At 41.0% G+C, this 22,810-nt stretch overlaps 1 protein-coding gene across 7 annotated transcripts in view; it reads left to right on the plus strand.

The window, feature by feature from the left end:
- Positions 1–22,810, plus strand: part of MCF2L2 (MCF.2 cell line derived transforming sequence-like 2) — a 299,932-nt gene that overhangs the window by 254,272 nt on the left and 22,850 nt on the right. For 4 of the 7 annotated variants that reach the window (XM_055409637.2, XM_055409647.2, XM_055409657.2 and 1 more), the window contains exons 23-25: positions 11,982–12,197; positions 13,046–13,138; positions 13,305–13,383. In XM_055409637.2, the coding sequence (XP_055265612.2) occupies positions 11,982–12,197; positions 13,046–13,138; positions 13,305–13,383 (388 nt within the window). Of the gene's footprint in view, positions 1–11,981; positions 12,198–13,045; positions 13,139–13,304; positions 13,729–22,810 lie in introns of all 7 variants that reach the window. The other 3 variants (XM_055409620.2, XM_055409612.2, XM_055409628.2) reach the window with 2 other exon arrangements.

Here is a 22,810-nt window from a genome sequence, read left to right on the forward strand (position 1 = left end):
AACTCAACAGTTCTAGGACACACAGCTGGGAAACCAGCTGGGGTCTCACCTGTGTGCTCTACCAGGTGTACATGCCAGGTATGTCCTCTCGTCTCACCGCCCACTGTCTGGTTTCCCCCCATCAGTCTCTTTTCCTCTTCCTCATAGTTTCTGGTGACTTACTGTCTCCATACCTCTTCTTCCTTATCATTTATTCCAGCTCCAGCCCTCTCATAGCACATCTCACAGTTACAATTCCTCCTGCTTACTGCTTCCCCCTCAGATTTCCTCAGTTCTCACAGGGATCAGACTGGCCATCTGGCACATCTTTTTTACACCAAACCTCTATGGTCAGGGACTGGCCCATCTCTGGATTCACATCCTTTACTCAATCACAACCATGGCTGTGGGAGGGATGAGAAGGGTAGAGGTTGTAAAGGACAAAAACATTACTGCCAAGGGTGGCCTCTTCAGCCTTTATCATCACCCACCCTCTGCAGGTCATCAGAGAGTATAACCGGGTTTGTTACCTGCTTCCCCATTCTTCTGGCCTCTTTTAGAATTGCTTTTAAAAGCTGTGATGGTAAAAGGAATCCAGACTGGAAAAGGAGTAAAACTCTCATTGTTTGTAGATGACATGATCCTCTACATAGAAAACCCTAAAGATACCACCAGAAAATTACTAGAGCTTATCAATAAATATAGTAAAGTTGCAGGATATAAAATTAATACACAGAAATCCCTTGCATTTCTATATACTAACAATGGAAAAACAGAAAGAGTTATTAAGGAAACAATCCCATTCACCATTGCAACAAAAAGAATAAAATACTTAGGAATAAATTTACTTAAAGAAACAAAAGATTTATGTATAGAAAACTATAAAACGCTGATGAAAGAAATCAAAGAGGACACAAATAGATGGAGAAATATACCATGTTCATGGATTAGAAGAATCAATATAGTGAACATGAGTATATTACCCAAAGGAATCTATAGATTCAACACAATCCCTATCAAGCTACCAATGGTATTTTTCATAGAACTAGAACAAACAGTCTCATGATTTGTATGGAAATACAAAAAAACCTTGAATAGCCAAAGCAATCTTGAGAAAGAATAATAGAACTAGAGGAATCAACCTGTCTGACTTCAGACTATACTACATAGCTACAGTCATCAAGACAGTATGGTACTAACACAGAGACAGAAATATAGATCAATGGAACAAAATACAATGTCCAGAGTTAAATCCATGCACCTATGGACACCTTATCTTTGACAAAGATGGCAAAAATATACAATGGAGAAAAGACAGTCTCTTTAACAAATGGTGCTGGGAAAACTGGTCAACCACATGTGAAAAAATGAAACTAGAACACTTTCTAACACCATACACAAAAAGCAAACTCAAAATGGATTAAAGATCTAAATGTAAGACCAGAAGCTATAAAACACTTAGAGGAAAACATAGACAGAACACTCTCTGACATTAATCACAGCAAGATCTCTTATGACCCACCTCCCAGGGTAATGGAAATAAAAACAAAAATAAACAAATGGTACATAATTAAACTTAAAATCTTTTGCACAATGAAGGAAACTATAAGCAAGGTGAAAAAACAGCCTTCAGAATGGGAGAAAATAATAGCAAATGAAACAAATGACAAAGAATTAAACTTCAAAATATACAAGCAGTTCATGCCACTCAATGCCAGAAAAATGAACAGCCCAGTCAAAAAGTGGGCAAAAGACCTAAACAGACATTTCTCCAAAGAAGACATAAAAATGGCTAATAAGCACATGAAAAGATGCTCAACGTCACTCATTATTCAGTTCAGTTCAGTCGCTCAGTCGTGTCTGACTCTCCGCGACCCCATTAATCACAGCACGCCAGGCCTCCCTGTCCATCACCAACTCCCGGAGTTCACTCAAACTCATATCCACAGAGTCGGTGATGCCATCCAGCCATCTCATTCTCCGTCGTCCCCTTCTCCTCCCGCCCCCAACCTTTCCTAGCATCAGAGTCTTTTCCAGTGAGTCAACTCGTCGCATGAGGTGGCCAAAGTATTGCAGTTTCAGCTTTAGCATCAGTCCTTCCAATGAACACCCAGGATTGATCTCCTTTAGAATGGACTGGTTGGATCTCCTTGCAGTACAAGGGACTCTCAAGAGTCTTCTCCAACACCACAGTTCAAAAGCATCAATTCTTCGACGATCAGCTTTCTTCACAGTCCAACTCTCACATCCATACATGACCACTGGAAAAACCATAGCCTTGAGTAGATGGACCTTTGTTGGCAAAGTAATATCTCTGCTTTTTAATATACTATCAAGGTTGGTCATAACTTTCCTTCCAAGGAGTAAGCGTCTTTTAATTTCATGGCTGCAACCAGCATCTGCAGTGATTTTGGAGCCCAAAAAAATAAAGTCTGACACTGTTTCCACTGTTTTTCCATCTATTTCCCATGAAGTGATGGGACCAGATTCCATGATCTTTGTTTTCTGAATGTTGAGTTTCAAGCCAACCTTTTCACTCTCCTCTTTCACTTTCATCAGGAGGCTTTTTAGTTCCTCTTCACTTTCTGCCATAAGGGTGGTGTCATCTGCATATCTGAGGTTATTGATATTTCTCCCGGCAATCTTGATTCGAGCTTGTGCTTCTTCCATCCCAGCGTTCCTCATGATGTACTCTGCATATAAGTTAAATAAGCAAGGTGACAATATACAACCTTGACGTACTCTTTTTCCTATTTGGAACCAGTCTGTTATTCCATGTACAGTTCTAACTGTTGCTTCCTGACCTACTCACCTATAAAAAGGAACTCATTTGAGTCAGTTCTAATGAGGAGGATGAAACTGGAGCCTATCATACAGAGTGAAGTAAGTCAGAAAGAAAAACACAAATGCTGTATAATAACGCATATATATGGAATGTAGAGCTTCCTGGTGGTGCTAATGGTAAAGAACCTGCCTGCCAATTTAGGAGACACGGGAGATGTGGGTTCAATCCCTGGGTTGGGAAAATCCCCTGGAAAAGGGCATGGCAACCCACTCCAGTATTCTTTCCTAGAAAATTCCATGGACAGAGGAGGCTGGATGGCTACAGTCCATAGGGTCAGAAAGAGCTGAACATGACTGAAGCAACTTAGCACTCATGCATGAACTCCACTGAGTGCTCAACTTCTGCAGTGGGATTGTCAGTCAGAGAAGCATATCACTATCCCCTATGGAATTTAGAAAGATGGTAACGATGATCCGATGGTGGAAAGTTCTGACAAAACGTGGTCCACTGGAGAAGGGAATGGCAAACCACTTCAGAATTCTTGCCTTGAGAATCCCATGACCAGTATGAAAAAGCAAAAAGATAGGACACTGATAGAAAACTCCCCAGGTTGGTAGTTGCCCAATAACTACTGGAGGTCAGTGGAGAAATAACTCCATAAAAAATGAAGAGACAGAGCCAAAGCAAAACAACACCCAGTTTTGGATGTGACTGGTGATGGAAGTCAAGTCCGATGCTGTCAACAGCAATACTGCATAGAAACCTGGACTGTTAGGTCCATGAATCAAGGCAAATTCAGTTCAGTTCAGTCGCTCAGTCATGTCTGACTCTTTATGACCCCATGAACCGCAGCACGCCAGGCCTCCCTATCTATTACCAACGCCCGGAGTCCACCAAAACCTACATCCATTGAGTCTGTGATGCCATCCAGCCATCTCATCCTCTGTCATCCCCTTCTTCTCTTGCCCTCAATCTTTCCCAGCACCAGAGTCTTTTCCAATGAGTCAGCTCCTTGCATCAGATGGCCAAAGTATTGGAGTTTCCGCTTCAAAATCAGTCCTACCAATGAACACCCAGGACTGATCTCCTTTAGGATGGACTGGTTGGATTTCCTTGCAGTCCAAGGGACTCTCAAGAGTCTTCTCCAACACCACAGTTCAAAAGCATCAATTCCTCAGCGCTCAGCTTTCTTTATAGTCCAACTCTCACATCCATACATGACCACTGGAAAAACCATAGCCTTGACTGGACGGACCTTTGTTGGCAAAGTAATGGCTCTGCTCTTTAAGATGCTGTCTAGATTGGTCATAACTTTCCTTCCAAGGAGTAAGCATATTTTAATTTCAAGGCAAATTGGAAGTGATCAAACAGGAGATGGCAAGAAGAACATCGACATTTTAGGAATCAGCGATCTAAAATAGACAAAAATGGGTGAATTTAACTCAGATGACCATTATATCTATTACTGTGGGCAAGAATCCCTTAGAATAAATGGAGTAGCCATCACAGTAACCAAAAGAGTCTGAAATGCAGTACTTGGATGCAATCCCCAAAATGACAGAATGATCTCTGTTCATTTCCAAGGCAAACCACTCAATATCACAGTAATCCAAGTCTATGCCCCAACCAGTAATGCTGAAGAAGCTGAAGTTGAATGGTTCTATGAAGACCTACAAGACCTTCTAGAACTAACACCCAAAAAAGATGTCCTTTTCATTAGAGAGGACTGGAATGCAAAAGTAGGAAGTCAAGAAATACCAGGGCAAATTTGGCCTTAGAATACAGAATGAAGTAGGGCAAAGGCTAACAAAGTTTTGCCAAGAAAATACACTGGTCACAGCAAGCACCCTCTTCCAACAACACAAGAGAAAACCTTACACATGGACATCACCAGATGGTCAATACTGAAATCAGATTGATTATATTCTTTGCAGCCAAAGATGGAGAAGCTCTATAGAGTCAGCAAAAAAAAAAAAAGACTGGGAGCTGACTGTGGCTCAGATCATGAACTCCTTATTGCCAAATTCAGACTTAAATTGAAGAAAATAGGAAAAACTACTAGATCATTCATGTATGACCGAAATCAAATCCCTTACGACTGTACAGTAGAAGTGAGAAATAGATTCGAGGGATTAGATCTGATAGACAGAGTGCCTGAAGAACTATGGATGGAGATTCACAACATTGTATAAGAGGCAGTGATCAAGACCATACCCAAGGAAAAGAAATGCATAAAGGCCAAATGGTTGTCTGAGGAGGCCTTACAAATAGCTATGAAAAGAAGAGAAGTGAAAGGCAAAAGAGAAAAGGAAAGATAAACCCATTTGAATGCAGAGTTCCAAAGAATAGCAAGGAGAGATAAGAAAGCCTTCCTCAGTGATCAGTGCAAAGAAATAGAGGAAAACAATAGAATGGGAAAGACTAGAGATCCCTTCAAGAAAATTAGAGATACCAAGGGAACATTTCATGCAAAGATGGGCTCGATAAAGGACAAAAGTGGTATGGACCTCAGAAAAGCAGAAGATATTATGAAGAGGTGGCAAGAATACACAGAAGAACTGTACAAAAAAGATCTTCATGACCCAGATAATAATAGTGGTGTGATCACTCACCTAGAGCCAGACATCCAGGAATGTGAAGTGAAGTGGGCCTTAGGAAGCATCACTATGAACAAAGCTAGTGAAGGTGATAGACTTCCAGTTGAGATATTTCAAATCCTGAACGATGATGCTGTAAAACTGCTGCACTCACTATGGCAGCAAATTTGGAAAACTCAGCACTGGCCACAGGACTGGAAAAGGTCAGTTTTCATTCCAATCCCAAAGAAAGGCAATGCCAAAGAATGCTCAAACTACTGCACAATTGCACTCATCTCACACGCTAGCAAAGTAATGCTCAAAATTCTCCAAGCCAGGCTTCAACAGTATGTGAACTGTGAGCTTCCAGATGTTCAAGCTGGATTTAGAAAAGGCAGAGGAACCAGAGAGCAAATTTCCAACATCCGCTGGATCATTGATAAAGCAAAAGAGTTCCAGAAAAACATCTATTTCTGCTTTATTAACTATGCCAAAGCCTTTGACTGTGTGGATCACAATAAACTGTGGAAAATTCTGAAAGAGATGGGAATACCAGACCACCTGACCTGCCTCTTGAGAAACCTATATGCAGGTCAGGAAGCAACAGTTAGAACTGGACATGGAACAACAGACTGGTTCCAAATAGGAAAAGGACCACATCAAGGCTGTATATTGTCACCCTGCTTATTTAACTTATACGCTGAGTACATCATGAGGAACGCCGGGCTGGAGGAAGCACAAGCTGGAATAAAGATTTCCAGGAGAAATATCAATAACCTCAGATATGCAGATGACACCACCCTTATGGCAGAAAGTGAAGAGGAATTAAAAAGCCTCTTGATGAAAGTGAAAGAGGAGAGTGAAAAAGTTGGCTTAAAGCTCAGCATTCAGAAAACTAAGATCATGGCATCTGGTCCCATCACTTCATGGGAAATAGATAGGGAAACAGTGTCAGATTTTATTTTTGGGGGCTCCAAAATCACTGCAGATGGTGATTGCAGCCATGAAATTAAAGGACGCTTACTCCTTGGAAGGAAAGTTATGACCAAACTAGACAGCACATTAAAAAGCAGAGATATTACTTTTCCAACAAAAGTCCATCTAATCATGGATGTGAGAGTTGGACTGTGAAGAAAGCTGAGCGCCAAAGAATTGATGCTTTTTAACTGTGGTGTTAGAGAAGACTCTTGAGAAGGAGGTCCAACCAGTCCATCCTAAAGGAGATCAGTCCTGGGTGTTCATTGGAAGGACTGATGCTGAAGCTGAAACTCCAATACTTTGGCCACCTGATGGGAAGAGCTAACTCATTTTAAAAGACCCTGATGCTGAGAAAGATTGAGGGCAGGAGGAGAAGGGGATGACAGATGATGAGATGGCTGGATGGCATCACCAAATCAATGGACATAGTTTGAGTGAACTCTGGGAGTTGGTGATGGACAGAGAGGCCTGGCGTGCTGCAATTCATGGGGTCACAAAGAGTCAGACCTAACTGAGTGACTGAACTGATGTTGTTGTTGTTTAGTCACTAAGTCAGACATGACCTCTTTATGACCTCATGGACTGCAGCACACCAGCCTTCCCTGTCCTTCACTATCTCCTGAAATTTGCTCAAACTCTTGTCCATTGATTCAAGCATCTCATCCTCTGTCATCCCCTTCTCCTCTTGCCCTCAATCTTTCCCAGCATCAGGGTCTTTTCCAATGATTCAGCTCTTTGCATCAAGTGGCCAGCCAAAGTGTTGGAGCTTCAGCTTTAGCACCAGTCCTTTCACTGAAAATTTGGAGTTGATTTCCTTTAGGATTGACTGGTTTGATCTCCTTGCTGTCCAAGGAACTCTCAAGAGTCTTCTCCAACACCACAGTTCAAAAGCATCAATTCTTCAGCACTCAGCCTTCTTTATGGTCCAACTCTCACATCCATCCATGACTACTGGAGAAACCATAGCTTTGACTATGATGTCTCTGCTTTTTAATACACTGTCTAGGTTTGTCATAGCTATTCTTCCAACAAGCAAGCATCTTTGAATTTCATGGCTTTCATCACTGTCTGCATTGAATTTGGAGCCTAAGAAAATGAAATCTGACACTGTTTCCACATTTTTTCCCCATCTATTTGTGATGAAATGATAAGACGGGATGCCATGATCTTCGTTTTCTGAAAGTTGAATTTTAAGCCAGCTTTTTCACTCTCCTCTTTCACAACATCATCAAGAGGCTCTTTAGTTCCTCTTCATTTTCTGCTGTTAAAGTGGCATATCTGAGGTTATTGATATTTCTCCCAGCAATCTTGATTCCAGCTTGTGATTCATCCAGCCCAGCATTTCACATGATATACTCTGCATTTAAGAGTACATAATATATCTTGGAATGTGAAGTCAAGTGGGCCTTAGAAAGCATCACTACGAACAAAGCTAGTGGAGGTGATGGAATTCCAGTTGAGCTATTTCAAGTCTTGAAAGATGGTGCTGTGAAAGTGCTGCACTCAATATGCCAGCAGATTTGAAAAACTCAGCAGTGGCCACAGGACTGGAAGAGGTCAGTCTTCATTCCAATCCCAAAGAAAGGCAATGCCAAAGAATGCTCAAACTACCGCACAATTGCACTCATCTCACACGCTAGTAAAGTCATGCTCAAAATTCTCCAAGCCAGGCTTCAGCAGTATGTAAACCGTGAAATCCCAGATGTTCAAGCAGGTTTTAGAAAAGGCAGAGGCACCAGAGATCAAATTGCCAACATCCGCTGGATCATGGAGAAAGCAAGAGAGTTTTAGAAAAACATCTATTTCTGCTTTACTGACTATGCCAAAGCCTTTGACTGTGTGGATCACAATAAACTGTGGAACATTCTGAAGGAGATGGGAATCCCAGACCACCTGACCTGCCTCTTGAGAAACCTGTATGCAGGTCAGGAAGCAACAGTTAGAACTGGACATGGAACAACAGACTGGTTCCAAATAGGAAAAGGTGGACGTCAAGGTTGTATATTGTCACCTTGCTTATTTAACTTATATGCAGAGTACATCATGAGGAACGCTGGGCTGGAAGAAGCACAAGCTGGAATCAAGATTGCCGGGAGAAATATCAATAACCTCAGATATGCAGATGACACCACCCTTATGGCAGAAAGTGAAGAGGAACTCAAAAGCCTCTTGATGAAAGTGAAAGAGGAGAGTGAAAAGGTTGACTTGAAGCTCAACATTCAGAAAAAGATCATGGCATCTGGTCCCATCACTTCATGGGAAATGGATGGAAAAACAGTGGAAACAGTGTCAGACTTTGTTTTTTTGGGCTCCAAAATCACTGCAGATGCTGATTGCAGCCATGAAATTAAAAGACGCTTGCTCCTTGGAAGGAAAGTTATGACCAACCTTGATAGTATATTAAAAAGCAGAGACATTACTTTGCCAACCAAGGTCCGTCTAGTCAAGGCAATGGTTTTTCCCGTGGTCATGTATGGATGTGAGAGTTGGACTGTGAAGAAAACTGATCACCGAAGAATTGATGCTTTTGAACTGTGGTGCTGGAGAAGACTCTTGAGAGTCCCTTATACTGCAAGGAGATCCAACCAGTCCATTCTAGAGGAGATCAATCCTGGATGTTCATTGGAGGGACTGATGCTAAAGCTGAAACTGCAATACTTTGGCCACCTCATGAGACGAGTTGACTCACTGGAAAAGACTCTGATGCTGGGAAAGGTTGGGGGCGGGAGGAGAAGGGGACGACCGAGAATGAGATGGCTGGATGGCATCACTGACTCTGTGGACATGAGTTTGAGTGTACTCCGGGAGTTGGTGATGGATAGGGAGGCCTGGCGTGCTGTGATTCATGGGGTCGCGGAGAGTCGGACACGACTGAGCGACTGAACTGAACTGAATATATATTATATTTAATAATAACTTTTAAATTGTGAGGATTTATCTTAGCTATATATAACACAGGAAAATATCTCTGTCCTAGTCTGAATAGGAAAAGGTGTACGTCAAGGTTGTATATTGTCACCTTGCTTATTTAACTTATATGCAGAGTACATCATGAGGAACGCTGGGCTGGAAGAAGCACAAGCTGGAATCAAGATTGCCGGGAGAAATATCAATAACCTCAGATATGCAGATGACACTACCCTTATGGCAGAAAGTGAAGAGGAACTCAAAAGCCTCTTGATGAAAGTGAAAGAGGAGAGTGAAAAGGTTGGCTTGAAGCTCAACATTCAGAAAACGAAGATCATGGCATCTGGTCCCATCACTTCATGGGAAATCGATGGAAAAACAGTGGAAACAGTGTCAGACTTTGTTTTTTTGGGCTCCAGAATCACTGCAGATGCTGATTGCAGCCATGAAATTAAAAGACGCTTGCTCCTTGGAAGGAAAGTTATGACCAACCTTGATAGTATATTAAAAAGCAGAGACATTACTTTGCCAACCAAGGTCCGTCTAGTCAAGGCTATTGTTTTTCCCGTGGTCATGTATGGATGTGAGAGTTGGACTGTGAAGAAGGCTGACCGCCGAAGAATCGATGCTTTTGAACTGTGGTGTTGGAGAAGACTCTTAAGAGTCCCTTATACTGCAAGGAGATCCAACCAGTCCATTCTAGAGGAGATCAATCCTGGATGTTCATTGGAAGGACTGATGCTAAAGCTGAAACTGCAATACTTTGGCCACCTCTTGCGACGAGCTGACTCACTGGAAAAGACTCTGATGCTGGGAAAGGTTGGGGGCGGGAGGAGAAGGGGACGACGGAGAATGAGATGGCTGGATGGCATCACCGACTCTGTGGATATGAGTTTGAGTGAACTCCGGGAGTTGGTGATGGACAGGGAGGCCTGGCGTGCTGTGATTCATGGGGTCGCGGAGAGTCGGACACGACTGAGCGACTGAACTGAACTGAGTCTGATTCAAATAATTTTTTCTTTTAGTGTTTTGATTCAGGGAAATAAATTCTTGACTATATACTTTAGTGATATAGTTTTTTATAAATACCACATTTCTAGCTCATCACACTCCGCTACTTTTAGAGAGAGCTCAGAGAAGGCAGGACTTTCAAGGCATTTGGACTTTCAGCCAGACATTTGAGGGTGGAAGGAGAGGCATCATAGTGACTGTGTGCCTTAGAACCAAAAAGATTAGACCCCCCCCAAAAAAATTGTCATTTGGATTTAAGTTTACACTGTTCACTCACTCTGAAAATCACAGTTGTTTAGTCAATAAGTTGTGTCCAACTCTTTTGCAACCCCACAGACCGTAGCCTGCCAGGTTCCTCTGCCCATGGAATTCTCCAGGCCAGAATACTGGAGTGGGTTGGCATTTCCTACTCCAGGAGGTCTTCCTGACTCAAGGATCGAACTTGCGTCTCCTTCATTGGCAGGCAGATTCTTTACCACTGAGCCACTAGGGAAGCCCAAAATGCAGAGTTGAATGTAATTACCATTTCCTTTACAATGTTATAAAGATTAGGTCATCCTAAGCTTTCTCTTTCAGAACAAATCTCATGCTTTTATGTTCTCATGTTGCTAAGGCAGATGTTAAAATACATCTGAATTAGGATGGAACCCACAGATGACCAAAGATCTATACTGCAGCAAAGATACTGGCTCTCCCATACATAATTAAAATATTAATATCTTGCCTTTATTAAGTAATGTCATATCAAAAACAAAGAAAAAGAAATGCCTTTTCTGGTAAGCGGCCTGAGGTGAACCCTAAAAATGGTGCGCTATTCACTTGACCCAGAAAACCCCACAAAATCATGCAAATCAAGAGGTTCAAATCTTCATGTTCACTTTAAGAACACTCGTGAAACTGCCCAGGCCATAAAGAATATGCATATCCGAAAAGCCACCAAGTATCTGAAGGATGTCATTTTAAAGAAGCAATGTGTGCCATTCCATCGTTACAACGGTGGAGTTGGTAGGTGTGCACAGGCCAAACAGTGAGGCTGGACGCAGGGTTGGTGGCCCAGAAAGAGCGCTGAATTTTTATTACACATGCTCAAAAATGCAGAGAGTAATGCTGAACTTAAGGGCTTAGATGTAGATTTTCTGGTCATTGAGCACATCCAAGTGAACAAAGCCCCCAAGATGCGGCGCAGGACTTACAGAGCTCACGGTCGGATCAACCCCTACATGAGCTCTCCCTGCCACATTGAGATGATCCTTACTGAAAAAGAACAGATTGTTCCTAAACCAGAAGAGGAGGCTGCACAGAAGAAAAAGATATCCCAGAAGAAACAAAAACTTATGGCCTGGGAATAAATGCCGCAAAAAATAAATGCAAATAAAAGTAAAAGTGTTGGTTGTCTTAATTAGTAAATGTATTTCAAGTGTTACCACAAAAAAAAAAAGGAAATGGAATTCTGCTAGCTAAAATTAATTATAAGATAAAAATATCAGAGTACCAATACCTTTAGTTCAAAGTATTTCTAACATGCTTTATGTTTATTACTTTATACTGCTGCACTATTCCTTATTAACTGAATGACGCCATGCTGATTTAAGCTCATAAAACTGTAGTTTTGGTAAGTGACAGATTAGCCTGACTGGCACTTGTAAGATTGTAAATGTCAAATAAGCATGCTCTGCAATTTGACAGCTTCTTTTTTATCAAGTAATTTAACAGCTCCTTTTTGTGTGTATCTGTGTTTCCCAAAGGATGATATTGGAAAATTCGGCAAGTTGTTGATGCGTGGTTCTTTCAACGTTTGGACAATTCACAAAGATCGTTATAAGATGAAGGATTTAATTCGATTCAAGCCCAGCCAGAGGCAAATCTATCTATTTGAACAGGGAATAGTGTTCTGTAAGATACAGATGGAGTCCAGTGACCAGGGCCTGTCCCCTCACTACAGCTTTAAGAAGTCTATGAAGGTAAAGTTGTCCTATTGCACTTGGGAGTCAGCACAACCCTGTGGAGAGAAATATTGCTATCTTTACTTTATAGATAAAGAAACTGAAGCTTAGAGAGGCGAGGTTAACATGTCAGATGCCACAAACAGAGCAAGAATACACCCAGGTCTGATTCTAGAGTCAGAGCTTGTAATCAGTCACTAGATAGGCCCAGGGTTGGCACAGGTTGCCTTTGTACTGGGTAGAGAAAATGGACCCTATGGCAGCCTATCTGGACAAACTAATTAAAAAGTACCCTCTTTTGTCCAGGCAGAGGATTAGAAGTCTTGGAGATTAGAGCATGGGCTGAATTTCATCTTCTCAGCCTTGCGTCTTTTCATACAAATGTAGGCAACACCTGATCCTGGGGGTCTAGAATCCCATGTCCACACCAACCATTGCCTCTTGCTTGTATGAGAATATTTCATAGCTAGTGATCACATATACACATACATGCTCTTGTGATTTAAATTGTTAATTTATTCATAGTGCTTTTTATTTATGTTTCATAGTAGACACTAATTCAGTTACTATTATGTAGAGATTTGTGAAATACTCAGGTATTAAAGGAGAGATCACCATTTTGCTTAAAGTTGAAGGGTACAGCTATGCCTATGGAATGATATAATCTGTGTTGTCTGAAACAGACAAGATAAATGACACAAAATTGTGTTTTATGTTCCCTGGGGTTGTTAACAGAGAACAGTAAAACACTTAGAAGAAAGATGAAAGAAAAGAGATCAAGGGTAGAAAGAATTGGAGTGACAGACAGGGATAATTCTTAAATCAGAAGAGGTGGCATAGAGAATTTTCTTCTTTGTTTACAATAGTTGATGACACTTTCAGTTCGCCAACTTGGAAGGGGGAGCAACAGAAAGTTTGAAATTGCCAACCAAAATGGACTTGAAAAATACATCCTACAGGTAAAATTCATGCCTTTCCCATAAGTGTCTCTCCTTTTTCGCTATCATGTTCCCATAACTCAGCAAGTGTTTTTTATCTCATTCTAAAAGTCATCCAGAGAATAAAAGTCCTGTCCAATTAATGTACAGGTGATGATATTCAGTATTTTCTTATCTGTAATTGCAGGCAGCTTCAAAAGAAATCAGAGATTGTTGGTTTTCAGAAATAAGTAAATTATTGATGAAACAACAAAGCAATATTAAAGGTAAGGTTACCCTTGCTGACTTCAGTCTGAGGAGTATATGGATTCCAGCTTTGTGTGGAATCAGTATGGAGGTGTGGAGATTGGGGATATTGTTAAAGAAAATTATTTGCCTAGAGAATAACTGTGGGCACATTTTCATGGTATCTGGAAGCACCTGTGTTTGCCTTAGATTGTGTAGAGGTTTTGTAATTGTGTGTATGTCCCTTTTAGACATGATCTCACCTACCCAATTGCCCAGACCCAATTTTCTCAATCAGAAGTCAACAATATGCAGCCCAGAGGAGGGTCCTCACCAGAACTCAGCCAGGCTGGCACCCTTATGTCAGACTTCCAGCCTCCAGAACTGTAAGAAAGAAACTTCAGTCATTTATAAGCCATCTAGGATATGGTATTTTGTTAGAGCAGCCTGAATTAAGACAGCAGACTTAATGAAAAGCAGTTGGCCATAGATATAGAATTCTTGGTTGAAAGTCTTTTACTTAAAGCACTTTTGTCATCCCACTATTTTGTAGCCTCCATAATTTATAATAAGAGTTAAGCTATTTACTTATTAAAAAGTATTTGCATGATACAGGTTTGCTTTTCTCTTGCTGCTTTCTAGATTCTCTCTCTCTCTCTTTTTTAATTAAAGGGTCATTGACCTACAATGTTTGTTCCAGGTGCACAACTTAGTAGTTCAGTATTTCTATACACAAAATATTGCCACAATATATGTCAAAAAGTATACTGTCTGGGACTTCACTGGCAATGCAGTGGTTAAGACTCCACACTTCCACTGCAGAGGGCACAGGTTCAATCCCTGTGCAGGGGACTAAGATCCTGCATGCCATGCAGCATGGGCGAAAAAAAAAAAAAGTACATCATCTATGTTTTCCTTCAGGAGTTTTATGGCTTCAGGTCTTACATTTAAATCTTTCATTTATTTTGAGTTTATTTTTGTACATGGTGTGAGAAAGTAGTTAATTTTTATTCCCTTGCATGTAGCAGTCCAGTTTTCCAACACCAGTTGTTGGAAAGGCTGTCTTTTCCCCAATGTATATTATTGCCTCCTTTGTCATAGATTAATTGTCTACATAAGTGTGGGTTTATATCTGGGCTCTCTATTCTGTTTCATTGATCTGTGTGTCTGTTTTTGTACCACTACTACATTTTTTGATTACTATATCTTTGTAGTATAGTTTGAAATCACAGTTCATGATCCCATCAGCTTTGTTCTTTCTCGAGATTGTTTTGGCTATTCAGGTCTTTTGTTTCTATACAAATTTAGAATTATTTCTTTTACTTCTGTGAAAAAATGCCATTGGTATTTTGAGAGGGATTGCATTGAATCTGTAGATTGCCCTGGGGAACATCATCATTTTTAACAATATTGACTTCCAGTCTGTGAGCATGGTATAACTTTCTATTTTTGTGTTGTCCTAAATTTCTTTCATCAATGTCTTATTGTTTTCTCTCCTTGGTTAGATTTATTCCTAGGTATTTTATTCTTCTTGATGCAATTGCAAATTAGATTTTTTCTTGATTTCTCTTTCTGATAGGTCATTGTTAGTGTATAGAAATGCAACAGATTTGTGTATATTACCTTTGTATCTTGCAACTTTATGTAACTAGTTGCTTTCCCCTTGATGCTTTTAATTTTGCCATTTTAATTACAACCTATCTTAGTGTGGATATCTTTGGGTTCATCTTATTTGGGACTCTCTGTGCTTCTGGACCTGAATGTCTGTTTCCTTCCCCAAGTTAGGGAAGTTTTAAGCTATTATGACTCCAACTTCTCTCTCTCTTCTTCTGGAACGCCTAGAGTGCAAATGTTAATATACTTGATGTTGTCCCAGAGGTCTCTTAAACTATCCTCATTTTTTACAATTCTTTTTCTTTTCTCTGGCCAGCTTGGGTGATATCCAGTATTCTGTCTTCCAGTTTGCTGATCCACTCCTCTGTATCATCTAATCTACTGTTGATTCCTTCTAATGTATATTTAATTTTAGTTATTATATTGTCTAGCTCTGCTTAGTTCTTTATATTTTCTAACTCTTTAAAAATTGCTCTCTATGGTCATCTATTTTTTAGCTCATTCAGGAGAGGGCATGGCAACCCACAACAGTATTCTTGTCGGGAGAATCCCCGTGGACAGAGGAGCCTGGTGGGCTATGGTCCATGGAGTCACAAAGAGTTGGACATGACTGAGCAAACTAAGCACAGTGCAGCACAGAACAGCATTTTATTAGCATCACCTTGAGCTCTTTATTGGGTAAATAAGTAATAAGTATTGCTTAATAGTTCTTTTAGGGTTTTATTCTTATTCTTTCATTTGGAACATTTTCATCTGTCACCTCATTTTGCCTAACTTTCTGTTTTTATTTCTATATATTCTATCAGTTATGTTTCCCAGTGTCAGAGATGTGGCCTTATGTAGGAGATGTTCTATGGGGCCCAACCTCTCTTTGATCACCAGAGTGAAGAGTTCTAGGACTGCCTCCTCTGTGAGCTGTATGGACTTTTCTGTTGTGATGAGGCTGACTACTGTATGCATACTTGTAGCCAGGGCTGGCCCCCATCCCAGTTGGCTGCCAGGCTCTGCCTCTTTGAGGATGCTCCTTGCCTGCTGGCAAGCAGTACTAGGTCCTAGAGCAGTTGGCTTTGTGACTCAGGGGTTCACAGGACTAGCACTGGCCCACTAGTGAGTGGGTCTGAGTCCCGGGCCCTCTGGTGGATGAGGCTGGGTCCCTGAATAACTTGGGGATTCATGGGATATTAGGGCATCAGGCCTGCTGGTGAGTGGGGCTGTTTCCTAGAACCAATCATCTAGAGGGAAGATTCCAAAATGGCACTTGCCAGCACCGGTATCCTCACGGTGGAATGAGTTCCTAAATATGTCTGCTGCCAGCACCTGTATTCCCAGGGAGTTCCTAGTTTCTTCCTACCTCTCTGGGAAGTTCTACAAGATTAGCAAGTGGTCTAACACAGGATTCTTTCAAACTATTCTGCCCTGGGTCTTACAGCATGTGAGATTTTGTACCTGCTCTTTAAGAGTAGAGTGTCTATTTTCTAGTGGCCTCTAACTCTCCCAAAAGTAATCCCCACTGGCCTTCAAAGCCTTTGACTCTAGGGGCTCATCTTTCTGGTGCAGGACTTCTGAGCTAGGGAGGTCAATGTGGGGCTTGTACCCCTTGCTCCTTGGGGAGAACTTCTGCAAGTGTGATTATCCTCTTGTTTGTGGGTTGTCTACCGAGTGGGTATGGGTTTTAACTACTACTTTTCTACCCCTCCTATTTATCTCATTTTAGTTCCTTCTTCATATCTTTGCTGCTGCTAAGTCACTTCACTCGTGTCCGACTCTGTGCGTGTGACCCCATAGACGGCAGCCCACCAGGCTCCGCCATCCCTGGGATTCTCCAGGCAAGAACACTGGAGTGGGTTGCCATTTCCTTCTCCAATGCATGAAAGTGAAAAGTGAAAGTGAAGTCACTCAGTCAACTAGCAACCCCATGGACAGCAGCCTACCAGGCTCCTCTGTCCATGGGATTTTCCAGGCAAGAGTACTGGAGTGGGTTGCCATTGCCTTCTCATATCTTTAGTTGTAGATAACCTTTTCTGCTAATCTTCAGGTGTTTCTTATCAGTAGTTGCTCTATAGTTCAGTTCAGTTCAGTTCAGTAGCTCAGTCGTGTCCAACTCTTTGCAACCCCATGAATCATAGCACGCCAGGCTTCCCTGTCCATCACCAACTCCCGGAGCTCACTCAAACTCATGTCCATCGAGTCGGTGATGCCATCCAGCCATCTCATTCTCTGTCGTCCCCTTCTCCTCTTGCTCCCAATCCCTCCCAGCATCAGGGTTTTTTCCAGTGAGTCAATTGTTCGCATGAGGTAGTCAAAGTATTAGAGTTTCAGCTTTAGCATCAGTCCTTCCAATGAACACCCAGGACTGATCTCCTTTAGAATGGACTGGTTGGATATCCTTGCAGTCCAAGGGACTCTCAAGAGTCTTCTCCAACACCACAGTTCAAAAGCATCAATTCTTTGGTGCTCAGCTTTCTTCACAGTCCAACTCTCACATCCATACATGACCACTGGAAAAACCATAGCTTTGACTAGATAGACCTTTGTTATCAAAGTAATGTCTTTGCTTTTTAATATACTATCTAGGTTGGTCATAACTTTCCTTCCAAGGAGCAAGTGTCTTTTAATTTCATGGCTGCAGTCAGCATCCGCAGTGATTTTGGAGCCCCCCAAAATAAAGTCTGACACTGTCTCCACTGTTTCACCATCTTTTTCCCATGAAGTGATGGGACCAGATGCCATGATCTTAGTTTTCTGAATGTTGAGCTTTAAGCCAACTTTTTCACTCTCCTCTTTCACTTTCATCAAGAGGCTTTTTAGTTCCTCTTCACTTTCTGCCATAAGGGTGGTGTCATCTGCATATCTGAGGTTATTGATATTTCTCCAGGCAGTCTTGATTCCAGCTTGTGCTTCTTCCAGCCCAGCGTTCCTCATGATGTACTCTGCGTATAAGTTAAATAAGCAGGGTGACAATATACAACCTTGACGTACTCCTTTTCCTATTTGGAACCAGTCTGTTGTTCCCTGTCCAGTTCTAACTATTGCTTCCTGACCTGCATACAGGTTTCTCAAGAAGCAGGTCAGGTGGTCTGGTATTTTCCACAGTTTATTGTGATCCACACAGTCAAAGGCTTTGGCATAGTCAATAAGGCAGGGATAGATGTTTCTCTGGAACTCTCTTGATTTTTCCATGATCCAGTGGATGTTGGCGATTTGATCTCTGGGTTCCTCTGCCTTTTCTAAAACCAGCTTGAACATCTAGAAGTTCATGGTTCACGTATTGCTGAAGCCTGGCTTGGAGAATTTTGACCATGACTTTACTAGTGATGCTAAAGCTGAAACTCCAATACTTTGGCCACCTCATGCGACGAGTTGACTCAATGGAAAAGAGTCTGATGCTGGGAGGGATTGGAGGTGGGAGGAGACGGGGACGACAGAGAATGAGGTGGCTGGATGGCATCACCGACTCGATGGACATGAGTTTGAGTGAACTCCGGGAGTTGGTGATGGACAGGGAGGCCTGGCGTGCTGTAATTCATGGGGTCGCAAAGAGTCGGACACGACTGAGCAACTGAACTGAACTGAACTGAACTTACTAGTGTGTGAGATGAGTGCAGTTGTGTGGTAGTTTGAGCGTTCTTTGGCATTGCCTTTCTTTGGGGTTGGAATTCCTCTCAGAGGAGTTGCTCTATAAATAGTCGTAATTTTGATGTAGTCATGAAAGGAGGTTATCTTGTGGTCTTCCTAATCTGCCACCTTGGCTATCTCTACTTTCTTTGTCTTTTGACAGTTTGATCATATTGTGTATAGGTGGGGGTCTCTGAGTTTTTATTTCTTGAGTTTTTAGATCACCTTGGATGTGTAGATTAGCATTTTTCTTCAAATTTTGGACGTCTTTGGCCATTATTTCTTCAAGTATTAATCTTTTCAGTCCTTTTTTCTGTCCTCTGGGACTCCTGTTAGGTGTATGTTGATATGCTTTTTGGTGTCCTACAGGCTTTTAAAGCTCTGTTTATTTTTTTCATTCTTTTTCTTTCATTTCTTCAAATTGTGTAGTTTCAATTGACCCATGTATAAGTTCTCTGATTCTTGGCCTGCTCAAATCGGCTATTGAACCACTGTAGTGAATTTTTCACTCCAGTTATTATACTTTTCAATCCAAAATATCTATTTGGTCCTTTTAAAGTATAATTTCTCTCTCTTTATATTCTCTATTTGATGAGAGTTTGTTTTCATACTTTAGTTCTTTATGTATGGTTTCCTTTCATTCTAAACATTGTTTTTTAATTGATTTAAAGTCTTGGTCTGAAAAGTGCTTGGCTTTCTCAGGGACAGTTTCTATTGACTCCATTTTTTTCTGTGTGTGGGTTATGTTTTCTTATTTCTCTGCATGCATCATAATTTTTCTTTGGAAACTGGACATTTAAATGACATAATGTGGCAACTCTGGAAATCAGATTCTCCTCTGTCTCCAGTGTTTGCTATCATTGCTGTCTGTGGTTTATTTAGTGACTTTTATGAAATAATTCTATACAATCCATATTCACTGTCATGTGTGATCACTGAAGTCTGCTTGGTTCATGGTTGGGCAGAAGTTTTCTTTTTTATTTTTATTTTTTTTATTGGAGGCTAATTACTTTACAATATTATATTGGTTGGTTTTGACATACATTGACATGAATCTGCCCCGGGTGTACATGTGTTCCCCATCTTGAACCCCCTTCCCACCTCCATCCCCATACCATCCTTCTGGTTCATCCCAGTGCACCAGCCCCGAGCATCCTGTATCATGCGTCGAGCCTGGATTGGTGATTCGTTTCACATATGATAATATACATGTTTCAGTGCCATTCTCCCAAATCATCCCACCCTCACCTTCTCCCACAGAGTCCCAAAGACTGTTCTATACACCTGTGTCTCTTTTGCTGTCTCGTGTACAGGGTTAAGGTCACCATCTTTCTAAATTCCATATATATGCATTAGTATACTGTATTGGTGTTTTTCTTTCTGGCTTACTTCACTGTGTATAATAGGATCCAGTTTCATCTACCTCATTAGAACTGATTCAAATGTATTCTTTTTAATGGCTGAATAATACTCATTGTGTGTATGTACCAAAGCTTTCTTATCCATTCATCTGCAGATGGACATCTAGGTTGCTTCCATGTCCTGGCTATTGTAGACAGTGCTGCAATGAACACTGGCGTACATGTGTCTCTTTCAGTTCTTGTTTCCTTGGTGTGTGTGCCCAGCGGTGGGATTGCTGGGTCGTATGGCAGTTCTATTTCCAGTTTTTTAAGGAATCTCCACACTGTTCTCCATAGTGGCTGTACTAGTTTGCATTCCCACCAACAGTGTAAGAGGGTTCCCTTTTTTCCACACCCTCTCCAGCATTTATTGCATATAGACTTTAAACACCTGAAATCAATAATCATTCCGGTCTTTGCCAAGGAATTCTGTGTGGACTTTAGAGCATAACTTTAATACTCAGTCAGACAGGTGACAATTTCCTTAGCCTTCACTTATTTTTTGTAGAGTCTCAAAATCAGCTGACGTGGGAGCATAGGGGCTTCTAAGATTCTTCCTGAGTGTGTGCACAACCTTTGGCATGTGCACAGTGGCCTTCTAGAATCTCCAGAGTATTTGGAGTTTTTCAAAACCACTATGGATTCTTATGTTTTTCCTTTTTCTTTTTGATTATCTTATTTTTGCCCCAGCTGTTATCCAGTGCCTCAAATAGCCAAGAAATTAAATAATCACCTCTAGATATTTTCTCAAAGGGCCCTGGGGAAAAGGCTTTTCACACTGAGCAAGCTCTTGGTCTGTTAATAAAGACAGCCTTGCAAGTAGGATATTCCAAGGAACCCCCAGACAATCAAATAATGACAGTTTTCCGGGAATGAGACTTTGAAGGGGGTCCCCATTCTGCCCCCTCCTAGAGCTGCCAGCTTGCTAATTTTCACCATGATTACAGGTGTTGGTTTCCAAGGCTGCCACTAAGAAAAAGGAGTAGAATGGGACTAGGGTAACTAAAACACCACAAAACTCACTGGTCATACTGAGATTCATCCAGTCTCCTCGAACTAAGGCTCTCCTGAAGCCTTTGTTTAATTTCCAGTGTTCTGAAAATATTGTGGCTGTTTTTGCAAATTTCTTCCATGCTTTCATTGAGGAGCAAATTTTTGGAGGTGTTTTATACCTATACCATTTTCATAGATGTTATTCACTGTATTCCCTTTAATCACTAAAAATCATCTTTGAGTAGGTTTTATCCTTCACATGTGTCTTCTCAAGTGATATTGGATAGGAAAATCCAAAACAAGCTTCATCCATTGAGTTCCAATATTTCTTTCAGGTAATGTTGCTAGGGTTAAGGAATGCTAGTTTCATGGGAAAACCCTATCTCCTATCATTTACACTGGTAACAGTTTTTGTTGTTTACTGAGGAAAATTATATACACGTAGAAAGATAACTTTGTCCTCAGAGACTTAGCAGTAATGAAACCATTTTACACTCTCTCTGTCTTCTCTGATCGTGAGCTTGTCAGGAGGATGTGCACCATAAGATGTTGGAAAAAGATAAGTATGATTGGAAAACTCGCACATCAGTTTTCAGTCATGACCATGAGACCTAAGTTCTTGATTTAAATTGTAGGCCTCTTCCAGGAAATGTAACAAGATCATGAAGTTAATGTTAATTTATATAAAGGTAAGATGGGGGAAAAGATATGATTTAATTTTGCCTTTGAACTATTTATAATAGGCTAAATACATTTTATGGTAATGGAATATGAGTGCTCTGGAGGCATAATACAGAAAGATATAACAACCCTAGTAGGAAAAGTTACTTATTTTCCCCAGAAACAAACATTCTAATTACAGTATTGTTCTAGAAATCCTTTCTCTCTAAATCAGTGTTTCACGAAAGGTGGTTTAGGGACAACTTGCACTGGAATTGCTTGAAGAGCTTGGGTCAAATGCAGATTTCTGGGTCCTAGCCTAGAACTGTAAAATTAGGATTGCTAGGGTTTATGCTAGCATAAATTGATGCTTTTGAACTGTGGTGCTGTACAAGACTCTTGAGAGTCCCTTGGACTGCAAGGAGATCCAACCAGTCCATTCTAAAGGAGATCAGTCCTGGGTGTTCATTGGAAGGACTGATGCTAAAGCTGAAACTCCAATACTTTGGCCACCTCATGTGACGAGTTGACTCACTGGAAAGGACTCTGATGCTGGGAAGGATTGGGGGTGGGAGGAGAAGGGGATGACAGAGAATGAGATAGCTGGATGGCATCACCGACTCGATGGACATGAGTTTGAGTGAACTCCGGGAGTTGGTGATGGACAGGGAGGCCTGGCGTGCTGTGAGTCACGGGGCCACAAAGAGTCGGACACGACTGAGCGACTGAACTGAACTGAACTGAGGGTTTATGCTTGGAAATATGCATTGTAGTTTATTAAAGTTTCTGGGAAGAAGCCTTAAACAATTTTTAAAAGAGCTTTATTGAAAAAATACAGTTTTATTGAGCTATAATTGACATAATAAATTGCACTTAAATATACAATTTGGTAAATGTTGACACATGTCCACACCTGTAAAAGCATCACCACAATCAAGATAATGAATACCTCTTTCATCCCCCAAATTTTCCTCATGTTTCTTTTTATTACCTTTCTCTTGTACCTCTCTTATCCCTTTACAGCTCTCCAAGTGATCATTGATCTTCTATCACAATAGATTATTTTGAATTTTCTAGAATTCCATAAAGAAACATATAGCACATACATTTTTGGTCTAGTTTCTCCCACTTAGCATAATTATTTTGAGATACATTCATGTTTCTTTGTGTAGCAATAATATATTCC

The sequence above is a fragment of the Moschus berezovskii genome, chromosome 1 (assembly GCF_049115385.1).
Source record: "Moschus berezovskii isolate FMDL1 chromosome 1, NW_MosBer_1.0, whole genome shotgun sequence".
Classification (NCBI taxonomy): Eukaryota; Metazoa; Chordata; class Mammalia; order Artiodactyla; family Moschidae; genus Moschus; species Moschus berezovskii.